This window comes from Talpa occidentalis, unplaced genomic scaffold (assembly GCF_014898055.3).
Source record: "Talpa occidentalis isolate TD23 unplaced genomic scaffold, MPIMG_talOcc4v2.1 talOcc4.17, whole genome shotgun sequence".
NCBI classification, from domain to species: domain Eukaryota; kingdom Metazoa; phylum Chordata; class Mammalia; order Eulipotyphla; family Talpidae; genus Talpa; species Talpa occidentalis.
Window position 1 is genome coordinate 6553708 of NW_023601754.1, and position 24365 is coordinate 6578072.

At 58.1% G+C, this 24365-nt stretch overlaps 1 protein-coding gene across 2 annotated transcripts in view; it reads right to left on the bottom strand.

Annotated features, from left to right (window-relative positions):
* The window catches only part of ATP6V0D1 (ATPase H+ transporting V0 subunit d1), a 35287-nt gene that overhangs the window by 4788 nt on the left and 6134 nt on the right, over nt 1-24365 (bottom strand). Inside the window, exons 1-3 of one of the 2 annotated variants that reach the window (XM_037515910.2) lie at nt 12231-12394; nt 8957-9128; nt 986-1164 (exon numbers count right to left, since the gene is read on the bottom strand). In XM_037515910.2, coding sequence (XP_037371807.1) covers nt 986-1164; nt 8957-9128; nt 12231-12234 — 355 coding nt within the window. In that variant the 5' untranslated portion in view covers nt 12235-12394. Of the gene's footprint in view, nt 1-985; nt 1165-8956; nt 9129-12230; nt 12395-24365 lie in introns of those variants that run through there. The other variant, XM_037515909.2, reaches the window with a different exon arrangement.

Genomic DNA, 24365 nt, shown 5'->3' on the forward strand with positions numbered 1-24365 from the left:
CGCCCACTTCTCTGCACTCCCCCGGAGGGCCTGGGGCCCACATTTGGAAAACCAGCCTCCTCCTCCGTAGACAAGGAATGAGTGTGACATCTGGGTGGGCATGAACTAGTAACTAGCAAACTTGGAAGAGTCCAGAACCGGATAGAACCCACCTCCCTCTCCCTTCGTGGGGGGGGGGGAGCATGTGCTGCAAACCCACTGATCTGTCTCTTCTTGAAAGATGGAGAAACAGAAGGGGCCACAAATAGCCCAGAACCAGCTCAGAGTCCCTGGGAGAGTCTATAGCAGATAAGGCCAGCTAGTAGGGCTCAGGCCTCTCAGCACAGAACCAAGTGTGGTTTAGATCTCAGTGGGTCAACCCTGGAGGCTTCCTGGAGGTGGTGCTCTGGGGAACAGGGCTGCAGCCTTGAAGGCACTAGCTAGTGACAGTGCTCATGCTTTCTCCTCAGTCTCCAAGGCAGACAGGAGCCAGCACTGGCTAGGCGGGGCCCTGCAGGAAGCTCCCAGTTCCCCTTCCTTCCTTGGCCTCTGACACGGACCCTGCATCCTGCCGGACACTGCCTGACCTGACCCCTGGGATCTGCTTGATGGAGGCAAGTGGAGTTGCTTGTTTCCCTCCTCTGCCTCAGGACAGCCAACTACTGCAGCCCAGCTTGGGGCCACAGTCTGCCAGAGGGCCCAAGACTCCGGGGAACCCAGACTGCTCTTGCCATCCTCCACAAGCTCGGCCCTTCTCGTGTCCCGAAAATCAGCGGCTTTCACAAAGTTTCATTGATAGAGGTCCAGGGGCAGCCTGCCCGGACCCACTGATGCAACAGGACAGAGCAGAAGGGGTGTGTGGGTGGGGGGGACAGGGAAGGTAAAGGTGAGCAGCAGCGGGGAGCCCTCGCTTGGGGTCATCCCCCTACTGGGGGATCCACAACCACAGTGAGGCACAGATACTGATGCCAAGGCTCCCTCCCCCCCCTCTGCCACCACGGCTCACCCAGGGGCGTGTCCACCAGGATGGCATTGTAGAGCTCGGCGGGCGTCTGCGCAATGTTCACGGCCTCCATCTGCTCAAAGCTGCCCAGGGGGTGGCACTTGGGCACAAGCTCGGCGATGGAGCGCTGGTGCAGCGTGCCCGTGATGAGCAGGATTACGTTGTCAATCATGTAGCTGTAGCTACGGGAGGCACACAACAGCAGGGCGGCCGTCAGGGGAGGGGGGGGGGCTGGAAGGCCTGGCTGCCCAGCCCCTGCCTTTGCCCCTCAACCATGTGTGCTGCCTCCTGGGTGCGGACAGTCAGCACCACTGGCTCACCTCCCCATCCCAGCGAGGCCCCTGCTCCAGCAGCAGAGGCACAGGACAGACAGCCCCCCGTGTGGGGTGAAGGTGATTGCAAGCCCCGCGAATGACGGGAAAGCAGGTAACCACTCCACCGTGTGAACAGTGTCCGGGCAGGACGGGGTAACTGTGGGCACACGGAGGGGGCACGCGCAGGCAGGCCCTGGGATGAAAGAACAGCGAGATGAAAGCGTGTTCTGGATAGAGGGAACAGCGTGTGCAAAGGCCTGGAGGCAGCCACCGAGGCACAGCTGCACTCGAGGAATTGCGCGCAGGCAGTTGGCAGCAGGGGAGGAGGCGAGCAGTGCTGCCAGCAGGCTGGACCCACAGACCCGGCAGAGGGTCCTGACTTCACTTGGTGTACTCGGGGTGGGGCAGGAGCCAAGATGTAAGCAGGGGGTCCACTTAGGGTGGCGCTGGGCACTGGGTGGGGACGGGGGGCTGGGGCAGGGGCGAGACAGCAAGGGAGGAAAGGCTGAGGGGCCGGGTGGGGAGAAGAGCCAGTGACGGGCCTCTCTGGAGTGAGGCCCCGGGTCAGGCAGAATCGGAGGAGCTGCCCTGCACAGCCCCACTCCAAAGCAGGAGCACCACCTCCTCCTTCAGGGCTCCAGGCCAAGGCCGGGCATCAGCCCAGAACAGCCTGGAGGAGGCCCAGAGACCTGACAGGAGGCTGGGCGCAGGTCAGCCCCAGGCCAAGGCCGAGGCGCCCCCAGGCAGAGGCGCTGGAGAGTGCATGGGCAGCAGAGGGGGCTGTGGAGCTGGGGAGGGGAGGGGCCACGCCACTCAGACTCTGCAAGGGGCAAGCTCTGCTCCAACCGGCCAGACAGTGCCACCCAGGGCTGGGCCAGAGTTTTGTGCAGTAAGCGAGATCCGTCTGGGCAGAAGAGCGGGTGGGGCCTCCGGTCACAGTCAGGCTGTGACTAGGAATGGGCAAAAGGGAGCTGGATGAGGCCTCAGAAGGGACATTCTCCAAAGTCAGTGTGAGGGCCCCCTGAAAGGGGAGGCTACCACTGCCCTGAGCTGGGTACAGGCCCGGCCCTGCCCTGGCTTTTGGGTAGGCACAGCTAGGCCCTGGTCCTGGGACTGTATCTGAGCACCTAGGGCTGAGGCTGTCCAAGGAAGACCCCCTGATAGCAAGGGCAGGAAGGGAAGGAGGTGGTGGGCCAGGCCCCAGCTCTGAGGGCTGGTCACTGGGGGAGTCCCACAGGGCCCTGCGGGAAGGCAGCAGGAGGAAGCCACGGCTCCTGTCCTGGCCTGACCCTTCTCCCCCTGCTTGCCACATGCTCCCCTAGCTCCTACCCGGCCCCGCGCCCTCCTACGACCTCTGCTCTCCTGGGCTTGGGGCCAGGCAGCTGCCCTCTCTCCACCCCCAATCCGGCTGGGTCAGCCACAGGATGTGCGCTGAGAAGAGATAGGCCCCCCCCCAAACTGAGGTTGTCAGGCAGGGCCTTTTTGCAGCTGCAAGCCAGAGGCCAGAGTGGCAGCCTGCTGCCCCGACCCCACAGAGCTGGCAGAGCGGCGGACCCTCAGGGGAAGCCTTCCCGCTCCAGCCTGCTCTTCTCTGCCCTGGACAGGACATCCCTCCAGAATCCCACGTACCCCAGGCCCATGTCCGCCTCACCTCCTGCCACTCTCTGCGGGTGCCCTGTCTGGCTCCGCTCTAGTCACCACCTTCCAAACCGGTTACAAAGACCCAACCCCAAACCACAGGATGTGCCACGTGGCGCTCACAACCCTCTGGGCAGGGCAGGGGACAACAGCATGCCTCAGGCCCCACGACCCTACTGACCCCATGACCACAGCATCAGCGCCCCACTGCCAGGAGGCTGGCCCAGAGAGGGTGCTCCCTAGGGCAGAGAAGCCACTGCCTCCACCCTTCCATCTAGCCTGGTCTTCTCAGAGGGATCCCCACAAGCCAGCTTCCTTTTTCTAACCCTACCCTGCTCCTTGTGTCCACAACTCGGGGTCAGGGCCCAAGGGAGGGGCCGTGGTACTCTCGGGGTCATGGCCCTGCCTCGGAAGAGTCCTGTGGCAAGGTTCCACCATCTGGCTTTGCTGCTGTCCCTCCAGTGATGCGGAACCAGCCAGCAATGATTCACTTCTCAGCCCTGACAGCAGCCGTAGGGGCCGGTGGCAGCACTCACAGCTGCCCCCAGTCTCTCCTGCTAGAAGTCTGAGCCGGGCACCACAGAAAATGCTGAGCCAAGTGAAGCCTCCTCTCCCTTCCAAGGCCCCCCGTAACCCATGCAAGGCCAGGCCCAGCCCATCCCTGCGCGAGAGTCACTGCAGCAGCAGCCCATGCGTTTCTCCCCTGCCCACTGAGAGTCAGAATCGTCTTTCTCGGAGGAAGGAGGCAGGGCAGGCCTGGCAGAGATGACACAGGCCCAGCTGTCTGCTTCTTCCCTAAGGCCAAGGCCTTCAGCAGGCAGGGAAATCCTCCTCCCTCCTTGTCTGGCTTCAGCAGCTGCCTCCCTGCCCCCAGAAACCACTCAGCACGCCTCCCCTCATTTGGCCTCCAGAGGAGAGAATGAGGTTCCAGCTGGTCAGCGTCTCCCTGCAGAGGAAGACAGCTGGGGAGTGGACAGGTGGCTGTCCGCCAGGCCGAAGAGGCCCTTGTGGGGTGGGAGTGGGGCAGGCGGTATTCCTCTGCCCCAAGGCCTCCCTCACCCTGGGCCTTTAAGACTCAGCCTGGGCCCCCAGAAGTCTCGGCTGGCGGTTGGCGTTTAGGAAGCCATTTCCTCCAGGAAGTCTTCAGAGCCCCTAGCCAAGCCCTGCCCTTTGCGGTGCCCTTTGGCGCCACCTGCTGGAGCAACACAGCTTGCGTCCATCTCCCCATCTCTGTCCGGGGGGCTGCCCGGGCAGCGGCCAGGCCATGACAGCTACATACCTCTGCACGTGTCCACCCACAGCACCCAGCAGGGGCTGCCAGCAGCAGTATCTGTGCTCTGTCACCTCTGGGCCCTTCAGAGCACTTCCCAGGGAGGAAAGTGAGCAGTGATACCCAGCTATTGCCTCAGCACTTTTCCTGCCCAGCGTCAGTTTCACCGCTGCAATCAGGATGACTCAAGTGCAGCCCCTAACAGAGCTAGTGATCCCCTGAGCTGCCCCTCCCCAGGGGCCCTGTTGGATCCTCCCATGTGATCTGAGCCTTCTGGGGCTCGAAGCGCTCCTGTGATCTCTCCTTCGAGCGCGGAAGTGTTGGTGCTGGCTCTCCCTCAAGGCGGAAGCCAGGTCTACCTGGGATCCAGAAAGCACAGCAGGCCTGCAGGTCCAGCCTAGAGGCCCTGCAGTTGACCCAGAAAACAGTGGTTGTAGACAGTGAGGGCTGGAGGGCCAGGGTAGGGAGGCTGAGGAAAAAACCTGCTGCTCTCTGTGACGCCGCATGACTCAAGATTGGAGCAATGTGCCCCGGGCAGAATGGCAGGTGTGCCGGCAGGCACGGAGCACTTGAGGCCATTTCCTGGGACAAAGCCTCCAACCCGCTGTCCAGTCCAGGCTGGAGGCACCACGGCATCTGGCACAGGAGCAGTATGGGAACTCACATTCCCATTTAAGTTCCCATTCTCCGCAGGGCACATTGCTCCAATCTCGGGCCATGCGGGGTCACAGAGAGAAGTAGGTTTCCCGCAGCCTCCCTGTCCTGGCCTCCAGCCCTCACTGTCTGCAAACACTGTTTTCTGGGAACTGCTCCCCTAGATGGCACAGGTGACCAGGTGCAGACTGCACGCTGGAGGGGGCCCTCCCCAAGGAGGATCACTTATGACAGAGGCGTTTGGGGCACACCTGAGAATCCCGAGATCAGGCTCACTTCTCCCACAAGCGACTCCCTCAGCTTCCTTCTTAGGGCACATGGAAATCATCCCAGAATGGCCAAGGTCTTCTCCAGCACCAAAAAGTCCTAAAAGTGGTTCTATCCCCAGTCACAAAGCAAGGAGCCCTTTGTACAGCGACATCTTACATATTATCACCATGTCACGGAGCTGAATTATCCAGCCAGTCTACCCCTCTTGCTCAAGCCCAGTCTGCGTCCTTCTCAATGCTGGGAAGCCTCCTGTCATCCCAAGCTCCACTTGGGGTAGCCGCACACAGGCCTCTCCAGGGCTGTCTATACCACCTTTGGCACCCACCCCACTGCATTCCTCCATCTCCCCACAGGACTGGTCTGGCTCATGGGAGGTGCTGGTCCTGTGCATTGGCTGAGGGCTGGCTGAGCTGTGCAAAACCAGTGACGCCCCTCACATGGGAAGGTAGAGGAGGCCTGGGTCAGTGTCTGCTGGCTTCCCTTCAGTGACACCGAACTCATCCCCTCCTGCAGAAGCCTGTCCCAGCTATCCTGTGGCAGCTCTGAAGGCAACTAAGAGATTCTGAGGGAAGAAGCTAAGGTAGCACGTGTGGTGGTCACCACCTCCACTCCAGCTCGGCCAGCCTTGTCCGTGGCAGCAATGGCATTGCTCCCTCAAATCTCCACCCCCAAGGATAGGACCCCTCACTGAGGCTTTCACCACCTGGGGGACCACTCCCCCTCTGAATTCTATGCTCTGGATAGCTCTAGGTTAACTTCCTTCTTCCCAGAGAGGACACAGAGCCAGGGCCTCCCTGCTCTAGCTGCCAGAACATATGGGGTTTCTTCAGCCTAGAATTCTTCAGCCCCAATTCTTCCTTTAAATGCCCTTCTCTTCAGCCAAATAGCCATCCCCTCAAGGAAGTCCCCAGCCTGGGAGAGGGCCTCTGGATGGGCCCCTATGGAAGGCTTCACCCATTTCTGCAGCACTCCTCACTCTGGGATGACCCAGGGTGAAGAAGATGGTGCAGTGGAAGAGGAGGAAGAGGAAGAGCAGCCAGGGCGGGGGGAGCTAAATCAGATACCGTGAGAGGAAGGAGACAGTTGGAGGCGGTGAGAGGGATGTGGCTTCTGAGGAGACCACAGAGTTAGGCTGTCTACTTGACCGCACAAAGGTCAGCAATGACCCAAGTCTTGGGGCTTGGGGCTTGTGGTGCTATGCTAGAAGCCGACTGGAGGCTTGAAGGATGTAGGGAGGTGAGGGAACAGTGACTATAAAAGTTTAAGCCTCAGGAGAAGGGTCTGTCATGGTCCGAGAGACTTGAGCTTGTTCCCGTGACGATGAGAAAAACCAGCAAGGGAAAGTGGTACACACAGGGGCGTGGATGAGGGGTCACTCAGGGTCCCGGGAATGAAGTGAAGGGCCTCAAGGACACCAGCAGATGGGCCCAAGAGATGAGGGGGGCACCTCTGCCACTGGAATGGGGTTGGGGGGGGCACAGATGCCGCCCTGGGAAGCGGATTGGCTTCTATTGTCTCTGTGGAGGAGGAGGTGGGCCATCTGCCCAGAGAGAAAGGTGGGGAACGGGAGAGGGATTGGGGTTCAACATGGGAAATGGTCTTCCCAACTTGGTGGGGGGCTGTAGGGTGCCGAGTTGGGAGAGCAAGCTGCTGGCTGGGCCAGGACCGGCCAAGGTCAGCTGAGCTGGTGAACGTGATCGTCACACAGCAGGGACAACCCGCCCAACGCCGGCTTCCCCAGCTTTGCTGCCGGCGGTGGAGATGGGGGAGGGTGCCTCAGGCAGGAGGCTGCTGGGATTCCTCCAGGGCTGGGGGGCTGCCAGCCGGGCGGGACCATGAGACGGGCGGCCAAGAGAGCTGCGGATGTTGGCAGAAGAGCGCTTGAATGATGGACCCGGGAACCTCAGTCGGGGAGGGAGGAAAATGAAGACAGAAGGGGCAGCAGCAGGGGAGGAAGCAAGGCCCAGGGTCCTGCTGAGTCCGGAACCCGCATCCCACAAGGGACTAAGAGTGGGCTGGGAGGCCTGAAGGCTGTGGGTAGAGAGGGGGGTGCCTGACTCAGCGATTTCAGGGGTGGAGCGGTTCCAGGGGGTGACAAAGCCTTGGGCCGTCATCGGTGGGGGAGGCTGAAGCAGAGAGCAGACGAGCGGGTCACTGGACAGGACGAGGCGATAGGCTCAGAAGGGCTGACGCGTGGCTGCTGAGCTCGTCCTGAGGGAGGGCAGGAGGGAGGGGACGGGAGGACTCTAAGCCACAATCACCCATGAATGGAAGGGGCGGGAAGGGACAGCCCGCCACAGGAGAGCACTTGGCTGCTTCCAGCACACTCGTGCTTGCAGCCAACCTCCAGCAAAGAGCTGGCGGCAATGCCGCCTCAGTCACGCTCAGAGCCTGATCCAGTTTTGTGGCCTGGCAGGCAGAGACCAAGCCTCTGATGGCACCAAGACAGGCCGGGGGCTGGCTACACAAGCAGGTGACCAAGAGGGCAGCGGATGGATAACATCTGCCTTCCGACCACTGGCATGGTTAGGCTCCCTCAGCCAGCTGAACTGGGAAAGCCAGAACCTTCACCAGGAAGCTGGAGGAGCCTTGTGCAAACAAGGTAAAGGCTGGGCCCTAGCAATAAACACACACTTCCTGGTATGTCCTTGGCTCTGGCCTTGGAGCAAGGGACACACAGACCCGGCCAGGGGTTGACTGACAGATGGTACACTGTGGTGTAACCCCCTTAATGCGGTGGTACCAGGCACACCCCATCTCTGGCCTCCTGTCCTGTAAGACCATGGCGGCTGTACTTTGACCACGGCCAGGGCAGCGTGATTATGGGCCCAGCGGGACATAAGGGAGGCCCCTGGGAAGAAAGCCTGCTTCCTGGTGCTGGCAGGTTTCCTGAGCCCTTCTGGGGTACAAGCCTGTGGCCCCCACCCAAAAATGGAGACCTTCTGGCTGCAGCCCCCACTTGAGCAAGTGGGTCTTGAGCAATGACTGTTCCTTGCTGGGGGTGGAATGAGGCCAGGCAGCCGGCAGCTAGCCCTCACCCTGAGGGGGTAGGAGTGGCAGGCCCCAAGGAGGAGAGTGAGTGCGGTGCGAGGACAGCAGTCAGGGAACGGTGAAAGCCAGCTAGTCCCCACAGAGTGCCTGCAAATCCTTCCCCATGACACACACCCGGATGAGGCAGCCACAATCGCACTTCAGCTCGCGACCTGAGTGAGGCTGCCACGGCACAGGCTGTGTGGCTCATAGCTCCTGGGCCGATCCTACAGAGGGGGCCTTGCCACCGCCACTGCCACAGGTACGCCTGGCCACCAGAGGCCTGTGCCCATCTGCAGGGCTCAGGGGCCTTTCCTTACCTCAGCTTCTCTAGGAGCTTCTCAGAGGCAGCGCTGCACCCAAGGGGCAGAAGCCTGGGGAGCCGGGCCAGACTGGGAAAGGCAGTGAGGTCTTCCTGAGACCCAGAGCCGTGGTCAGAGATGACAGCAGAGGGGCCCTAGCCCAGACAGGGCCAGAGGGCCTGAACGGTCCATGCTGAGAATCTGGCTCCTGAGTTGTCTATCCAGCCCCGCCCCCCACCTGACCGGGAGTGGGGGCCTGGTGAGTGTTCAGTGTGTGTGAGTGAGAGAAAGGGTTTCCATCGTTTCCCCACCCCAATCTCAGTAACACCAGGGCCAAAGGGAAGGGCTCTGTCCAGCACTACAGCGAGGGACACGCATGCCTGCCAGCCCCCAGCCAGCAGGGAGTGGGTAGCAGCCTGGAAGTCCAGGTATGTTGAATGGCGGGCCCAGCCGCACAGCCCAGGCACACCCCGAAGGCCGCAGAGGGCGCACTCACGTGATGAAGTCCAGGAAGCTGGCGAGTGGCTCGTAAGCATGGTTGCGCATGTGGCGGAACTCTACCACCATCTTCTCCTTGAGCCGGTCATCAATGACTGAAACTGTCAGTGGGGATGCCTCATTGGCCAGGAAGTTGCCATAGTCAGTGCTTTGCAGGTGCAGCTTCAGGTCTGAAACCCAAGGACAGGGGGTGAAGGCTGGCCATGCTGAGCCTCCCCAGGGCCCCAAGTCCCCATCCCCATCCCGACTCGGTCCTGGCCTCCTCGCTGTAGCTGTGGCCTGCTCGCTCCCTGACCTCCTGTCCTGCCTTTACCTCCCCACTGGCTCAGAACAGGTCCAGGGCAGTCAGGCCAAGAAACTAAAGATACCCCAGACCCTTAGTCCATGAGCCAATCCAGTGGGCCCCAGACTCCAAGCAAGAGTAGAACAATTCATGGTTGACCCAAATGACAAGGTTCCTGGGCCTGCAACTCCAATCCAGGGTGCCATTCACAACCCATGGTCTTGGAGGCCCTTCTGTATGGTAGGCCCTGGCATGGCCCTAACCCAGGGCAGAATAAGACATGGGCCTGGCCTCCAAGGCCAAGCAGCAAGCCAACACCCCTAAAGCAGAAACACTGCCTAGGAAATGAAGGAGATGCCAGAGTGGACTGAGAGGACACCAACTCACAGCTTGGCCTGGATGCCAGGCCAGAATGCAGAGGGCAAACAGAGCAAAATCCAGTCCTCCTGGCAGGGCCCCTGTGTCAGTGGTCCCACTATTCCCTGGGAAAGTGAGTCCAGGCACTGGCTCCCAGTCCAGTCTCCTGACTGCTACCCTCCAAAGCCTCCAGGGGTCAGGCCTCTTCTCCTCCTCCACCCTATGCTTCCTTGACCATCTCTTCCCAGAGCCCTTAGCCCAGGACAGGTCCACAGATATGGACCCAGCTGCCCAGACAGATTATAGTCCCAGAAGAGCCGGCAGGTGGCAGAGGGAGAGGTTCCCCCCAACCCCCAAAGCAATCTGGACACTTACTGTCCACCTGACAGAGATTCTGGGCTGGCACCCGCGGCGGCACCAGCCATTCCTAGAGAAGCCAGGAGGTGCGCAGGTGATGAGAGGAGCAAGACAGGGGCGGGGTTCTCCTTTGCCCGCCCCCCACCCCCAGGGCTTAGCAAGGGCCATAAGCAAACACCCCAGTGCTTGGCTGCCGCATCTGCTGACACTGCATCTGGGGAAGCCGCGGCTCCCAGCGCTGCTGGAACACAGACGGCCAGGGTGGTTTCTGCTGGCGTTAGTCGGAGCAGAGCAAACCCGGGAGACTCTACCGAGAATCCTGCTCAACGCCTGAGCAGTCTTCCTTACCAGGAAACTCATTTTTAAAAAACCCCAGGGACGATGTCAAAGGGCCATTCCAGACCACTTTCCCTGGCTGAGGCCCGTGTCTCCCTGTGACCCAGGGAGAGGGGACAGCCTGCCAGTCAAAAAGGCGACTAGGAGGCCGTGGGGCTAGCCAATCCCTTAGCTTGGACCACACAGGGCTTCTGAACCAACGCTGACCCTCTTTGAGAAACCTGGCGCCCAGGCCGGGTGGCTGGCAGCCCCAAGCCCTTTAGACAGTGCTCAGGGCTGAGGAGCCGCGTTAGAAACCCTCCCCCATCAGCTTCCTGCTGTCTGAGGGATGCAGAGGAGGGGGTATGCCTGGGGGTGGGATCTGAGCTCAGGAGGAGAGGCCTGGAATTTGTTGAGAGCTTCGTGGGAGACCGGCCACCCAGCCCTGGCCCAGCCCCCGAGGGCAGCCGAGGACACCAGGGGCTCCGGGAGGCAGGGGCTCCTTGCGCTCTGAGCACTGGGCCCAGCCGCCTGACAGCCTCGGCGAAGGCCCCTAAGAGCCCCAGACGTGCCTGGGTTGAGGCACAATCTCTGAGTGCTCTGGTTAACACAGACTCGGGGGACCACTCTGGTCTACCCGCAAGCCCAGCTGTCTACCCCAAATCCTCCCATCCGTGGCCCATCACCAGGAATGTCTGGCCAGTTTGGGATCTCTCACAGCAAAAGACTTCCTTGGAGGCTGATTTCTCATGTCCAAGAGGCTGCTGCTGCTCTCAGAAAGTTCTCTCTGCAGTCTGACCTAAATCCTCTTCGGAGGGAGCCAACTGTTTCCCATTGTCTCTGTCCTCCCCTCGGGGCCTTGGGCCTGCTCCTCAGCACCCCTCATCCCACCCAGGATCTCCCCATAGCTCCTTGGCTTCCCACTGTCTCCTGTCCCAGATGTTCTGGTGACTCCCCAATTTCATCTGCTGACACCACCCGGGCCTCCTCACTCCTGAGGTGACCTTTACTGGCCTCCTACCCCCCATCTTGATTCTCTGCTCCCAAGTCCACTCTCCACACCATCACCAGAGTGAAGTCCTCCAACTCCAACTTGCAACGTGTTGCTGTCACCTTTACCCAGAGGCCCCAGTGGCCCCAGAGCTGCCTCTTCCCCACACCCTGGGAGGCCCCTTGGCCTCAGCCCTTGCACAGCCTCAGTCTCAGCCCTTGACTCGACTCTACCAGTGCAGCCATCTGGCCTGCCTGTGACCACCGGGCATGTGCTCCAAGACAGCTCACAGGATGCCTGAATATGAAACCCTGGAAGTGCAGGACACAGGTTTGCTTCCTCAGGCCCAGCTGGGCTGGGTTGGGAGGCACACCCCCAGACTGGAAAGTGAGAACCACTGCCTTCCCCCCTGCGCGGGGCTCAGCCGAGCTCTCTGAAGGTGCCTGGGTAGGGCTGTTCCCCCAGGGCTCGTAGGGCTACCCCAAACCCAAGCTGGCTGCATAACTTTCACCTGTCCCTCCACCACTCCACCCCGGTCTCCTGGGCCAGAGCCCTCAGCAACAGAGCCCTGGCCCCAACAGGCACCCTTTTTTCCCCACCCAGTGCCTGATTAGCATGAGGCCTTGGGAACTCCGAGCACGGCGAGGACTCTCTAGCGTGTGGGACTGGCAGCCAGCCCCAGCTAGGCCTTGAGAAGTGGCAGCCGGGCAGCCCTGCCCCCATCTACTTCCTGAAACCTTTCTCAGATCCTGCCAGCCCTGAAAGTGATCTTTCAGCCCCTCCTGGGCTCCCAGGGGCAGGTAGCACATGGCCTTGCCAGCCCCTCCTCAAGGGCCCTGGGGAGGCAGGAAGGGAGGGTCTTAGCCCATGCCAGGGGATTGGGCCCACACTGCCCCAGGGGCTCAGCAGGCACAGAGGCAGCCCCTGGCATAGGACACTCTGCAAGGCGGCCCCCCGCTCAAGACTCACCCATGGCCTCATGGCCCACGGAGGGGTCCTGCTGGCCAGCTGGCCACGGCAGAATGTGAGAGGACAGTGTGTTCCCAGACTTCACTTCTGCTTTTCCAGAGGTCACTCAACGACACTCTCCTAGGGAGCTCAGGGGTTTTCAGGAATTGCAGCCGCCCACTGAATGAAACCAGATGTGCAAATGTGCTCCTGGGGGTCTAGAGTGCCCACCCTGCCACTCCCAGAGGGCTCAGGGTCGGAGCCTGTTCCACCACTCCCCTGGGCCACGTGCGGGCCTGCCTTAAAGGGCCTAGGGCTGGGCTCCGCCTCCGTGTGATTCAGCCCCAGAGGCTCTGCAGTGCTGCAACTTCCAGGGGCTCAGAGCTGGGAAACTGTTAGATGGACAGATGTGGACAGATGGCCAGGCTGGGGGCTCAAGGGAGCCTTCCCCGTGTCCCCAGTCGAATGTGCTATGCCCGAATCTCTTCCCCAGCTCTGGGGGTGGGAGAACCTCTCCTTCATATCAGCTCAAAGCAGATGTGTACACTGGCTGGTGACTGCAGAGTCTGAGCGCCACATCTGGAACTCCCAGTGTGGGAGTCACAGCAAGGAAACCATTAACCCTGGGTTTACCAGGGCCTGCAGCACAGACCAAGAATCTTCTTGGCCCCTCAGGCTAGGGTCCATCACAGGTTCCCTGCACCCTCAAGTAATTCCAACTGACCTGGGTCCACACTACCAGTCCCTCTCCCCCACCGGGTGTCACCTCCCCATCAAGAACCTTGGTACTATAAGCACCCCCCTTCCACCTAACTGGGGTGTCCATGACCCCTTGCCTTGGCAGGACCACCTCATCCAACAGCCCCACCCCGCATTACAGACCCATTTTGCCAGTTCACTGGTTGCAGGCATCGCTCCTCAGGTAACTGAGGGGAGCAAGGGAGAGAGAGCATGGGCTTTGGAGCCACAGCAAGCTGGTATGAATCCTGTTCCCCACTTTGGCCTTGAGCAACCTGCAGTGTCTCTCTGCAGCAGAGTCCTGACTGTTCACCTGGTGAAAGGCCCTGCAGTGCCAGCTTCCTAGGGCACTTGCACAGATGCTGAGCAGAGGCAGTGGTGCATAGAGAACAACAGTTCAGCTCTTCTGCCAGAGAGGACCCACCAGAGCTTCCCAGCTAACACCCTCATGCAGTCAAGTGTCTGTGCCCCCCACTCCAGGTTGCTGTTCAGCCTATCTACCCAGCCAATGATCCAGGCATGAATGCCCTACCTGGTGAATGACCTTCTCAGTCAATGTCCCGGCCAGTGAATGTCCTATGCAGAGAATGTCCTACCTGGTGAATGTCTAACCCAGAGAATATCCTGAGCAGTGAATGCCCTACTCAGTCAATGTCCTGGCCAGCAAATGACCTGTACAGTGAGTGCCCCTGCCCTTCCTTCTGATGGTCTGCCTTGAGCCTTCCCTTAGGGTTCCAGCAGCGCCTCGTCCCTGCTATCAAGGTTGTGAGGGTGCTGGTGTTCCTGGGCATGCAAACCTACCAGCCCCGTGCTGCTGTCTCCTGGGCGAGTAGGAGCAGAGATGGCTCAAAAGCTGGGACTCCTATCTCCAAGTCGTGCCTCACCTCACCTACCGGTAAGATCCTACAGAGCTACGGGTCACCCCAGGGACTTGGACAGGGAGGCTGGGCCCCAGCTCTGCACCACCCATCACACCCCGAGCTGCAGCCCTGGGGTCTGCGGGAACAGGCAGGAGGTGGTGGAGCCAAGAGCAGCGCTGGCTCCACGGGAAGCCCCCGGGCTGGCGGGCCAGCAGTCTCGGGAAGAACCTGGAGTCTACTGCTGGCACAGCCACATGCAAGTTACTGGGTTTCAGCTGGCGAGAGGCAGGGCCCTGCAGGGAAAGGACAGTGAGTTCCCACTCCTCAGCCCCTGGACCTGCACTTTGTTTCCCGCCGGAGGCCTCTCAGCGAGGGGAGGCATTTGCAGGAGGGGGGTGAGACTGAGCCGCAGAGGTGGCCCAGATGATGTCAGGGGTCAGGGGCACCACCCACCAGCAACATCAGATCCAGGGAGAAAATGGGAGTGTCACTCCCCATAGCCAGGAGGCAGCAGGAGTTGACCTGAGTTTACCGTCCTTCTCCCCACTCTGAGACAGGTGGCAGGTGGTGGCAGAGCCACATTTAATTACCCTCATGCTCCCAGGAACACCTCGTCCCTGCGGCTGGAAGAATGAAAGCATCTCTCCCATCCCATGAGGAAGTCAACCAATCCGACCGTCTCCAGGAGGGTTCCAGGCAGGTGACGTCGCCATGTGCCAAAGGGAGGGGCAGAACTGGTTACTGCTGCACCCAGGGCAAGTTCCAAGAAGCTCCCTTTTGACTGAGTGGAGATCAGCCTGGACAGCTGCTCGCTGGGACATCCCCACCCAGGCCCGAGGGCTCCAGGGAAGAGCATGTCCCAGAAGACAGGGGCTCGGGGCAGCTTCCCTGTGTTCTGCAGCCAGGCCCAACCTGAGAATCCAGCCACCCAGCCTCACCCCAGGAGGCAGGGGCCACACCCTCTTCTGCTACTGCCCCGCACTTTGACCTTGAGCAAGCTTTCTTCTCCAGGCTTGCCACCGCAGTGACAGAAACTGCAGGTTGCGGTGAATCTGGGGCTGTGAAGGAGAGCTGCTTTTCATTTTCCCAAAGCGGTATGTTTGACTGCGTGTAAGTGAGGAAGGTAAAATGGTCCGGCCTGGCCAGTTGCAGGCAGACCAGGGAAGGCCAACTGTGGCGGTGAGCCAACTTAGAGGCTGGCTCGTGCCCATGTCCAGCTTCCAGGCCCGCGGGCCCACACTGCTGCAGCTGGCGGCCCTTGAGGCTGGCCATCTACTCTGCATCCACAGATACCACTTCTGTCTGCAGCACGCTAAGGAAAGCTGCAGCTCACTTAGATGGGGGTGGAGGGAGGTGGGGGGAGGCAATTCTAGGGTCCTCAGAGGCTGCTATTCACAGTGAGATTAAGCCAGGACAGGCGGGACTCTGGCTCCAGCAACCTGCCAGTTCCCTGGTGCCTTGAGTCAGCCCAAAGGAGGGAAATGTTCCAAAGCTATGGAAATATTCACTTTGCTTAGACTTCACTTTGTGGATGGGTTCGCCAGATCAAGCCTCATTTGGGGCTGAGAGGCCACGATGTTCTCAGCGTGAAGCCTCATTCCCTGCAACTTAGGGAAAGTGGACAGGGCAGCTGGGATCAGGCCCAGCAGAGCCAGGAGGGTTGGGCCCAGCAGGAAGTGACAGCAACAGGAGCCATCCAGACCGGTCCTGGACAGCATCCCCAGACTCCTCACCCGCCCTGCTCGAGGGCCTGTGGGACAAGTGCAGTAGTGGCACGTCAGACTGAGTGCAATGGGCCTGGGCCAGCCCCAGGAGGGAGTCACTGCTCAGTGTCAGGAGAAACTCAGTCCAAATGATAGAAGCCACGGGAGGGATGGGGATGACAGGAGGCGCGATGCCGAGGCCAGGCCTGAAGGCAACACTCCAGGACTGTCATTTTCCCCCAGCCAGGAAGCACATTATCTAGCATGGAGGCTGAGGGAGGGGGAAGTATGTGAGTTATAGCGCATGACCTGGCAGCCTTAGGGCCCCGAGTGCTGGGTCAGAGATTGTGGCTGACCAGAATCCTCAGCTCCCAACCCTTTCATCTCTAAGCTCAAAGTCAGGCGGCGAGGCCTGGGGCAATAGCGAGGGTCCCAGAAGCAGGGCCTTTTTTACCTGACCACCCTGTCCTGAGTTGGGGCCATGCACAGAGAGGCACTGTCCAGGTAGTCCAGGTAGCCCTCGGTCAACAAATAAAGAATCAAAGATTCTTGATTGTCCTGATTGGCATGAGCAAGCCTCACCCGGGACCAATTTCCCCAGGTAAAGTAAAAGGACTGGATCTAGTTACCTCTAGGGGCCTGTCCAGCTCTGACCTTCCCTCCCCTGGTCAGGCCTGGAACACATCAACTTTCTACAACCACAGCTCCCAGGGGTCCCTCGGGCTTGAAGTGAGTCCAAAGGTCTGGGTCCTTGGGGAGCAGTCTTGGCAGAACCAAGAGCAGGTGCACGGGTGTGCGGGGCTGTGGAGCCTCGGAAGAGCAGTCAGAGCAGGACAGGCAGGAAGGAGGACAGGCAGGAAAGGCTGAGCTGCAGAAGTAGGACAGGCAGGAAAGGCTGAGCTGCAGAAGCAAGGACACCACAGATGACTCTGCGGAGGGGAAGCCCCATCCGCCAGCCAAAACACAAAGCCTGGGTTAAGGTCATGGCCTGAAAAACGTTGCCTGACAGACCAAGCGGGGGAGAAGGTCTAGACAAGGGCCCAGGGCAGGCCAGAGCTGGCCAGTAAAGCAGTGTCAGGTGCCCGGTCAACGCAGTTCCTCCACACGCCCCTGTCCCCACCACATGTCTGCACTGGGCTGCAGGACCATTACATTCACCCTGCCCAGTCCCTCCACTTGCAGGGTAAGATGCAGGGCGCCGGGTACAAACAGCGAGAGCAGGTGTCAGGTTCTGCAACTGCAGCCTAGACTACTAATGGCACTTTTCCTGCCTCTAAAAAAGGAGGAAAGTTAGTATATCAGCATAGGATTAAAAAAAAAGCAATCAAGGCCTCTCTGGTGGCACAAGGAGTCAAGCACAGCACTGTGAAGCTGTCTGCAGCCTCTGCAGCACCAGTTCCATCCCTGGCTGGCCAGGGAGCTACCCACACTGCAGCAGACCTCTCCTGTCTCATCCGCTGCTCCCCTTGGCAGTCTGCCTGTTCTGTTTCCCAGTCTATCTCTGGTGAATCCTTTCACCCCCCCACCCCACACCTCTGGCCTGCACCCCAGTTCTTGTATGCATAAATAAATAAATCTTAAAAAAAAAAACAAAAGCAATCAGCCAAGGAGTAGGTGCTGGATGAGGCAGAAGTCAGGGAAGTAAATGGAAAGCCCCCTCACAACTGAGGTGCGGAGCGGACGAGGAGAGTTGTCAGTCACTTGCTACATACCCCAGCACATTGTGTGCACTACGGTGCTTATAGGGGGATTTGGGGTGTCTGGTTTGGGCCTTTCCCAGCACCATCCTACACACATGTACCTATACATACCACATGCCCTCTGACAAGTCCTCCAAAGGGGAGAGGAATCTGCCCTGAGGATGAATTTTCCCTCTCCTGGGGGGACCAGGCAAGACCACAGGACAGCACTTCTGGGAGCCTGGGAAGTGTGGCCCTGACGTCTGGGCAGTGGCACGGCCCTACTTGGAGCCCCCGAGCCCCTAGCACATGGCTAGCACACTGCACCGTAGCTGCTATCATGACCCAGGCGGGGGTAAAGCAGGGGGTCTAAGGCCAGAACGGCCTGCACTGGGCTCCAGGGCAGAAATCATCAGGGAATTCCCTGGCCTTCCCCTTCCCAAGCGAGGAAGCCAGGGCACACGGAGGTGGGTAGGAAGAGCTGAACTGAGCAGTAGCACTCAGCTGGGCAGCCCTACCTAAACTGAGGTCAGCCGGGACTCACTTGGATGAGGGAAAGTAGGGCCCAGGGTCAGTGGCTTTAGGAGGTGCTGGGTGAAAAAGCTGAGGAGCCCCTGCTTGGCTGACTCACTGGTCCAGCCACACCCCCTTCACCCTGCCGAGTGGTCCTGGTGCACCCCCTTGTGGTCAAAGAGGATGGCACTGCCAACAGTAAGGGATTCGGCTCAAGCTCCTTGCAACTCACCCCTCCAATTTAATCACTCCCTGAGGCTTTTGGTCCAAATCTCCTCCGACCAGCCCTCCCCTTGGAGGAGTAGGCTGCAGGCACCTGCAGAGCCACGCAGGAACGAGTCATAAAGAACAGGGGCTAGGCCTGAGGTGGGCATGAGTGTGGGAAAGTCAGGATGGAGACAGGTAGGTTTGAGTCTGGTCCTGAGAAACTAGTCTGTCTTGAATCAGTGAAGACAGCTTCTTGAGGTAGAAGACTGAAGGAATGTGGAGGCAGTGGGGGAGTCCCCAGCCCTTCCAGTTTGTCAGGGCTCCCCAAGTCTCCAGATCTCTTTATCCACTTCTCTATCCCCATGTCTACTTCCTAGCACTGTGTCTGAAAAAGCAAGGATGGAATAATCCAGAATAGGGACAATCTAGGACACAGTGCACCCCTCCAGGAGGGAGGCCTTAGCTTCTCCCGGGTGCTCATGGCCAACCGGTCCTGCCAGTTCAGTGAAGAATTGTTGCTCGTCTGAATATATAAACATCTCGATTCATTAAGCACCCACTCGATCTAGGCAAGGTGCTGCTGGTGTGAAGTCTAACGACCTGCAAGTGACTTCTGCTCCATTTTACAGGTGAGCAGATAAGCTTTGAGGCCTTATGCCACGTGCTCAGCATCACACAGCTGGCCAGAAAGGGTGCCAAGATTGGCCTAGTGCCTGGCCTCACCCAGATCTCAAGAGACCCAGAGAGGCCCCAGCGCCCCAACCCTGAGCAGGTGCAAAGGAGTTCCACGAGCTGCATCTTGTCCTCACACCTGTGTGTTCTTGATACAGACCCTCGAAACAAGCCGGATTGTGTCTGGCAGCTGAGCCCAAAGCACAAGGTTCCAAGTTAGAGAAAGAGGCTGGGGTGCTACAGCAGGTGCTCTGACCTTGGCAGGAAGGGGAGCGGGTAGCCTGACAGGTATCAAGGCACAAAACTAAGAGAGGCAGCCCCGGGCCTCGGGGATAGTGGTTCTGCTCCTCCTCATTTCAAGGCTAACAGCCCTCAAGCGGAAGCTCTGCTAGGTTCAACATGCGCTGCTAAGAAAGCGGGAAAGTGAGAAGAATACATTTCAGAAGGACCTTAGGCAAAATGTTGAAAATAGAGCACCTTTCCCTCTCTGCCACCCAGAAACCCTGGTCGGCCAGAAAGCCTTATCTTCAAAGGTCCCGGATGGCGGACATCTGCCGATGCCACAGTCACTTCAAAAGGCCCTAGGTGTGGGTTCAGGCACTGGCTCCCACTTAGAAACCAGGCCCAAGACATCACTAAGAAAATCCCCCCAAAAGGGTATTATCACTCCCCAGAGCAAGTTTTCACAAAACCCCGGGGGCAGTGCTGGTGGCGACACAGGCCTTATCAGCAGCTGTGATGGCTGTTACTGTCTTGACCATACATGGCTTCCCAGATAAAATCAGGCTAAAGCACATGCCATGACAAGATGTAATCAGTGAAGGGAAAACAAGAAGCAGGGACAGGGAGGAGGAGACCGAGGAAAGAGAGGAAAAGAACCAGGTAAGAGGTGAGCAGGGGAGCTCCACCTGGCACTCAGGCCTTGGTGACATGAACTGTCCAGCCCTCAAGCACCCCCTGGGCTGAGTCTTCGGCTGTAAAGAGAAGACTGTTCCCTAAGTCTCAGAACAGCCCTACCATGGAGCCACCCAAAATCTGAGACCAAATGCTCCAGGGTTGGGCCTCCCCGGTGGCGCAGCGGTTGAGCACTGGGTTGCGAAGCTGCCCGCAGCCTCTGCGGCGCCGGTTCGATCCCCGGCTGCTCCCCGGCCACTGGAGGAGGGTCCCACATGGCGCGCAGACCTCTCCTGCCGCCCGCTGCTCCCCTCAGCAGTGTACTTCGGTCCTTCTGCCTGCTCTGCTCCCCGCTCTGGCTCTGGTGAATTCTCTCACCCTCCCGCGCTTCTGACTGTGCCCAGTGCATGTATAAATAAAACAAACAAACAAATAAATAAATAAAACATGCCTCAAAAAAATGCTCCAGGGTCGCCCAGCATCCGCTGGGCATGAGAACCTTCCCTCTGCAAACCTGCATGTCCGAGTTCCCTTATTTTTCCTGGACGCTTTATACTTATTATTATTTGTTCACTGCAATACATTCAAGCCACGGAGGAGTCGTCCAATTTTAAAAAAGGCATGTTTCCCTCTCCCCACCCCACCCCCACCCCCGTCTCCCCAGCCCCCCCTCCCCACACGCTACGCGGCTCTGAACTCGGGTCCATTCTTCCAAACACTCTTTCCTGTGCATGCCACCTCCTGTTCTACTAGAATGGGAATTTAGACTACGTGATGCTTTGCACCTTTTGCCTAATAATATATTTCTCATCAGTCTTTACAGAACTTCACGCTTTTGAGCCCTTGCGTGGAATTCCACAGCTTCTGGCCTGCCCACGGATGGCCCACTGGTTCTGAAAGGTTGCTGTGACCATGGAGACTGGCATGAACGCCTCTGAACATGCCATCCTGGGCTAACCTAGGGGCTGCACTCCTGTAAGGCGGGCTGCGGAGTCACACAGTGGAGGATGCCCAGGCAGTGTTTTCGGAAGGTGGTGGACACTTGCACCTGAGAGGCCCACACAGAGCCACCTTTCACAAACTGTCCTTTCAGAACTTAACAAAACGATGCTTTGTTTAAAAAAAAAAAAAAAAAAAGGCCAAAGCCCCCAAACCGACCGTCCTGGTCCTAAAAAGAGGCAAGGCAGGGGCTGGAGGGGAGTCCCTGGCTCTCACTCTCCCCGCGCTGCCTGCCAGATCAGGCTCCCTGCCAGGTGTCCTCGTCAGGTCACGCTTGTGGTCGCTTGGCGCGCTGTCCAGGCCGCTCTCCAGCCTCCTGGCAGGGCTCGTGGGCAGCACTGGGCTTCTAAGGGAGGCCTGCCCTGGCTGTAAGCCAACAGATGGCCGGGCGTGGGCTGAACGGCCGCCAGTCGGCACGCTGGAGACTTCCAGACTGGTGTCGTGAGTGCTGCCTCCCCTGCGCGCCCACACAGCCGTCTCCCTCATGCTCGCCAGCTCAGCACTTCTGAGACAGGACACTTCCCGCCCACCACCCTGTCCTCGCCCCAAGCCTCCACCTTGTCTGGAGGCTCCAGTCCCAGAAGCAGCCCCAGCACCCAGTCGCTCATCCAGTCAGCCGCCTGACTTCCAAGTCCTCTCACCCGCAGGCCCAATGGAAACCGGCCCAATCCCGTAGGTTCCATCCCCTCGGCTGGTCTGTGAGCCTCTGTCCTTCATGTCCCTAATGCCACCCCTGCCCAGGTTGTGCCCATGTTCTCTTCCCTGGAGCCCTGCGACTGCACACTTCAACCTTCACCAAGGAAGTGCTCCCGCCTTTTTTTTTTTTTAATCCATAACCCTCACCCCTCCTGAGCTGTAGGCACCAGGGTGTTCCGGGAACGGGCCTGACGCACCTCTCCACACTCAGTCCCTGCACATCCCGGACACGCACGGCCTACTCGCTCAGGTCCGGGGGCGCTTCTGAAAGTCCACACGGTTTCATGTTTGAGACCAGTAATGTCGCTCCTTCCTCCCTCCTCCTTGGCCTGGCTTGTTTTTGGGGTTTTGGATTTTTTTTTTTTAAGAAGAGCTTTACTGAGACATAATCCATATGCCATACAATCTGCCCATCTAAAGCCAACAATTCAATGGTTTTTAGTATATTCACTCAGTTGTGCAGCCACCACCAATTTTAGAAATTTTGGCCACCCCAGGAAGAAACTCTGCACCCTTGTGCCATTTAACAGCTCCTCCTACGCTACCCCCAAAGCACCCCAGGCCTACTGCATATCCAGTGCAGTTTTGACATCCAGGGGCCTGCCTATTGGACAGGCACACTGTCCCTAAGCAAAGCCTGGATGACACGTTTTCATCACCCACTCAAGGCCCAGCCTGGCACCTGCCACTCGGAGTGTCAGCAGGGAGTGAGCAAGGGGGAGCTGCTGGCTTCTCTGACTGCTCACTCAGCACCGGACCCTGTGCTCACACTTTATAAACACCTCAGAGAGGTCCTATTAATATTTCTGTTGCACAGCTGAGGATAAATGACTTGCCCAAAGTCACAAAGCTGGCTAGAGGCTGAGCTGGGATTAGTTTATCAGTGAGCTCTGCTCTGTCTGGGCATCGTCGCTGTCCATCCACTCTAGGCCCTGCTGTCAGCTGCCAGTCTCTCTCTCTGTTTTCACTGAAGTCTCCAATGATCTCTGAATGACAAAGTCATACAGAAGCCTGTCCGACTTGATTTCACATCTCTGACTAGGTGTGGCATTCGCCTTCTTTTTCGGGTTCTCTCTTGGGGTTACCCACCTCTCAGGGAAGGCCTGCCTTTGGCCCTTTTAGCAGGACCATCTCCTCTACCCCTTTGGCTTAACTGAAGCCTTTCTTAGTGGGGGATCTCATCTTGGGCCTCTATTCTTCCGACTCTGCTCTCTCTTGGAGACAGTGGCCACACGTCTAGCCCTGATTCTTCCAAGCTCAGTTCTCACACCTGAACATGACAAACAGCCTCCACATCTCCACTCAAATGGCCACCAGATCCCTCGCTCCCGCCCTCTCTTTATTCTCCGACTGGCTCCTTCTACATTCCACAATCCTTTCATTCTGCCACCTACACAGTTGCCTAAGCCAGAGATGAGGACATCAGCCCTGACTCATCATTCTTCCTCAGTCTCCTCATCTCACCCTCAAGTCCAGTCAACTCTTCTTCCTAAAATTCCCCTACAATGTCCCTACCAGGGTCTAAGACCTGGCTGCGGTCACCTCTGGCCTGGATTACTACCAGACACTGCAAATTGCTCTCCCTATCTCCAGCGTGGCCCCTAACTCCAATCCACTTTTCAAAATATAGGCATAGCCTAAAGGACACGTTCAATCACCTACGCTCAGGAAATGGCCCTTCTTGTGGCTCCTGCAATCCTTTAAGGGTCGATATCTAACTTTCCAGTCACACTCCTAGCCACAGGACAATGAGTGTCGATGACTCGTTGACTGTTGAAGACCCATCTGCGCTTGTATTGGCAGTTTCACAGGACTGGTGATCAGCCCGGCCCAGCCTAGAGTCTCACTTTCTTCTTCCTATATGAAACTGTCCCTTGCGAAATAATGTTGAAATACAGATGTGGTAATGAACAGAAGACAAGTCACTCAGAATGGAGAGACATAAAGTGAACTTGAAGACAGCCAGGACATCACAGATGTGAGCTCCTCAAGCACAGTCATCCCCAAGCACCTTAACTCACTGACCTTCTTCATCCTAAATATTAATTACATTTCTTTACAACAGGAAGGAGATGTTCTGGGGGCCCAAGTGTCAGGTAGAGACCCCATTCCAAATTAGGAAACTGGAGTCTGGTACCATCAGCTGAGTTGAGGCTGTATAATCCAGCAAACCACAACGCTTTTCTATATTTTCCAAGTATCTGAGCAAGAATCCATAGGGGAAAAAATCCTAGAAACAATAAGTAGCAATAAGACTGAGATTGTGGCCTCAAACATCATTTTCCACAACAAACAACCAGGTCTCCAAAGGGAAATGGTAACTCTTAAGTTTGGGTCAGGAAATGTATAAGATTAGAACACACACACACACCATCAGCCCAGAAGTAAGGAAGTTATTATATAGAGTTGTGTTAAAAAGACAGGCTATGAAATAAGCTCCCACTGGCCAGAGACAATCTGAGCAGCAATCAAGTTAAAAAGAAACCCCCAGGGGCCTCCCTGGTGGCGCAAGGGGTTAAGCACCACACTATGAAGCAATCCGCAGCCTCTGCAGCACGAGTTCGATCCCCGGCCGGCCAGGGAGAAACCCATATGGCGCAGAGGACCTCTCCTGTCTCGCCCGCTGCTCCCCTCAACAGTGTATTTCAGTCAGTCTGCCTGTTCTGTTCCCCAGTCTCTGGTGAATCCTCTCACCCTCCCGCATCTCTGGCCTGTACCCCAGCTCTTGTATGCATAAATAAATAAATCTTTAAAAAAAAAAAAGAAGCCCCCAAAATACATTAAATCCCATGAGTGTGTATGATACTAATCAAAAAAGAGCAAATTAACCTCTTAGTCACCTTTAGAGGATTTGGAAAACCAACTCATTCTGAAAGCTGTCAAATACATCAAGAAATATCGTGTCTTGGGCCTCCCTGGTGGCGCAGCGGTTGAGCGCTGGGTTGCGAAGCTGCCTGCAGCCTCTGCAGTGCCAGTTCGATCCCCGGCTGCTCCCCGGCCACCGGAGGAGGGTCCCACATGGCGCACAGACCTCTCCTGCCGCCCGCTGCTCCCCTCAGCAGTGTCCTTCGGTCCTTCTGCCTGCTCTGCTCCCCGCTCTGGCTCTGGTGAATTCTCTCACCCTCCCGTGCTTCTGACTGTACCCAGTGCTTATATAAATAAATAAACAAATCTTTTTTTTTTTTTTTTAAAGAT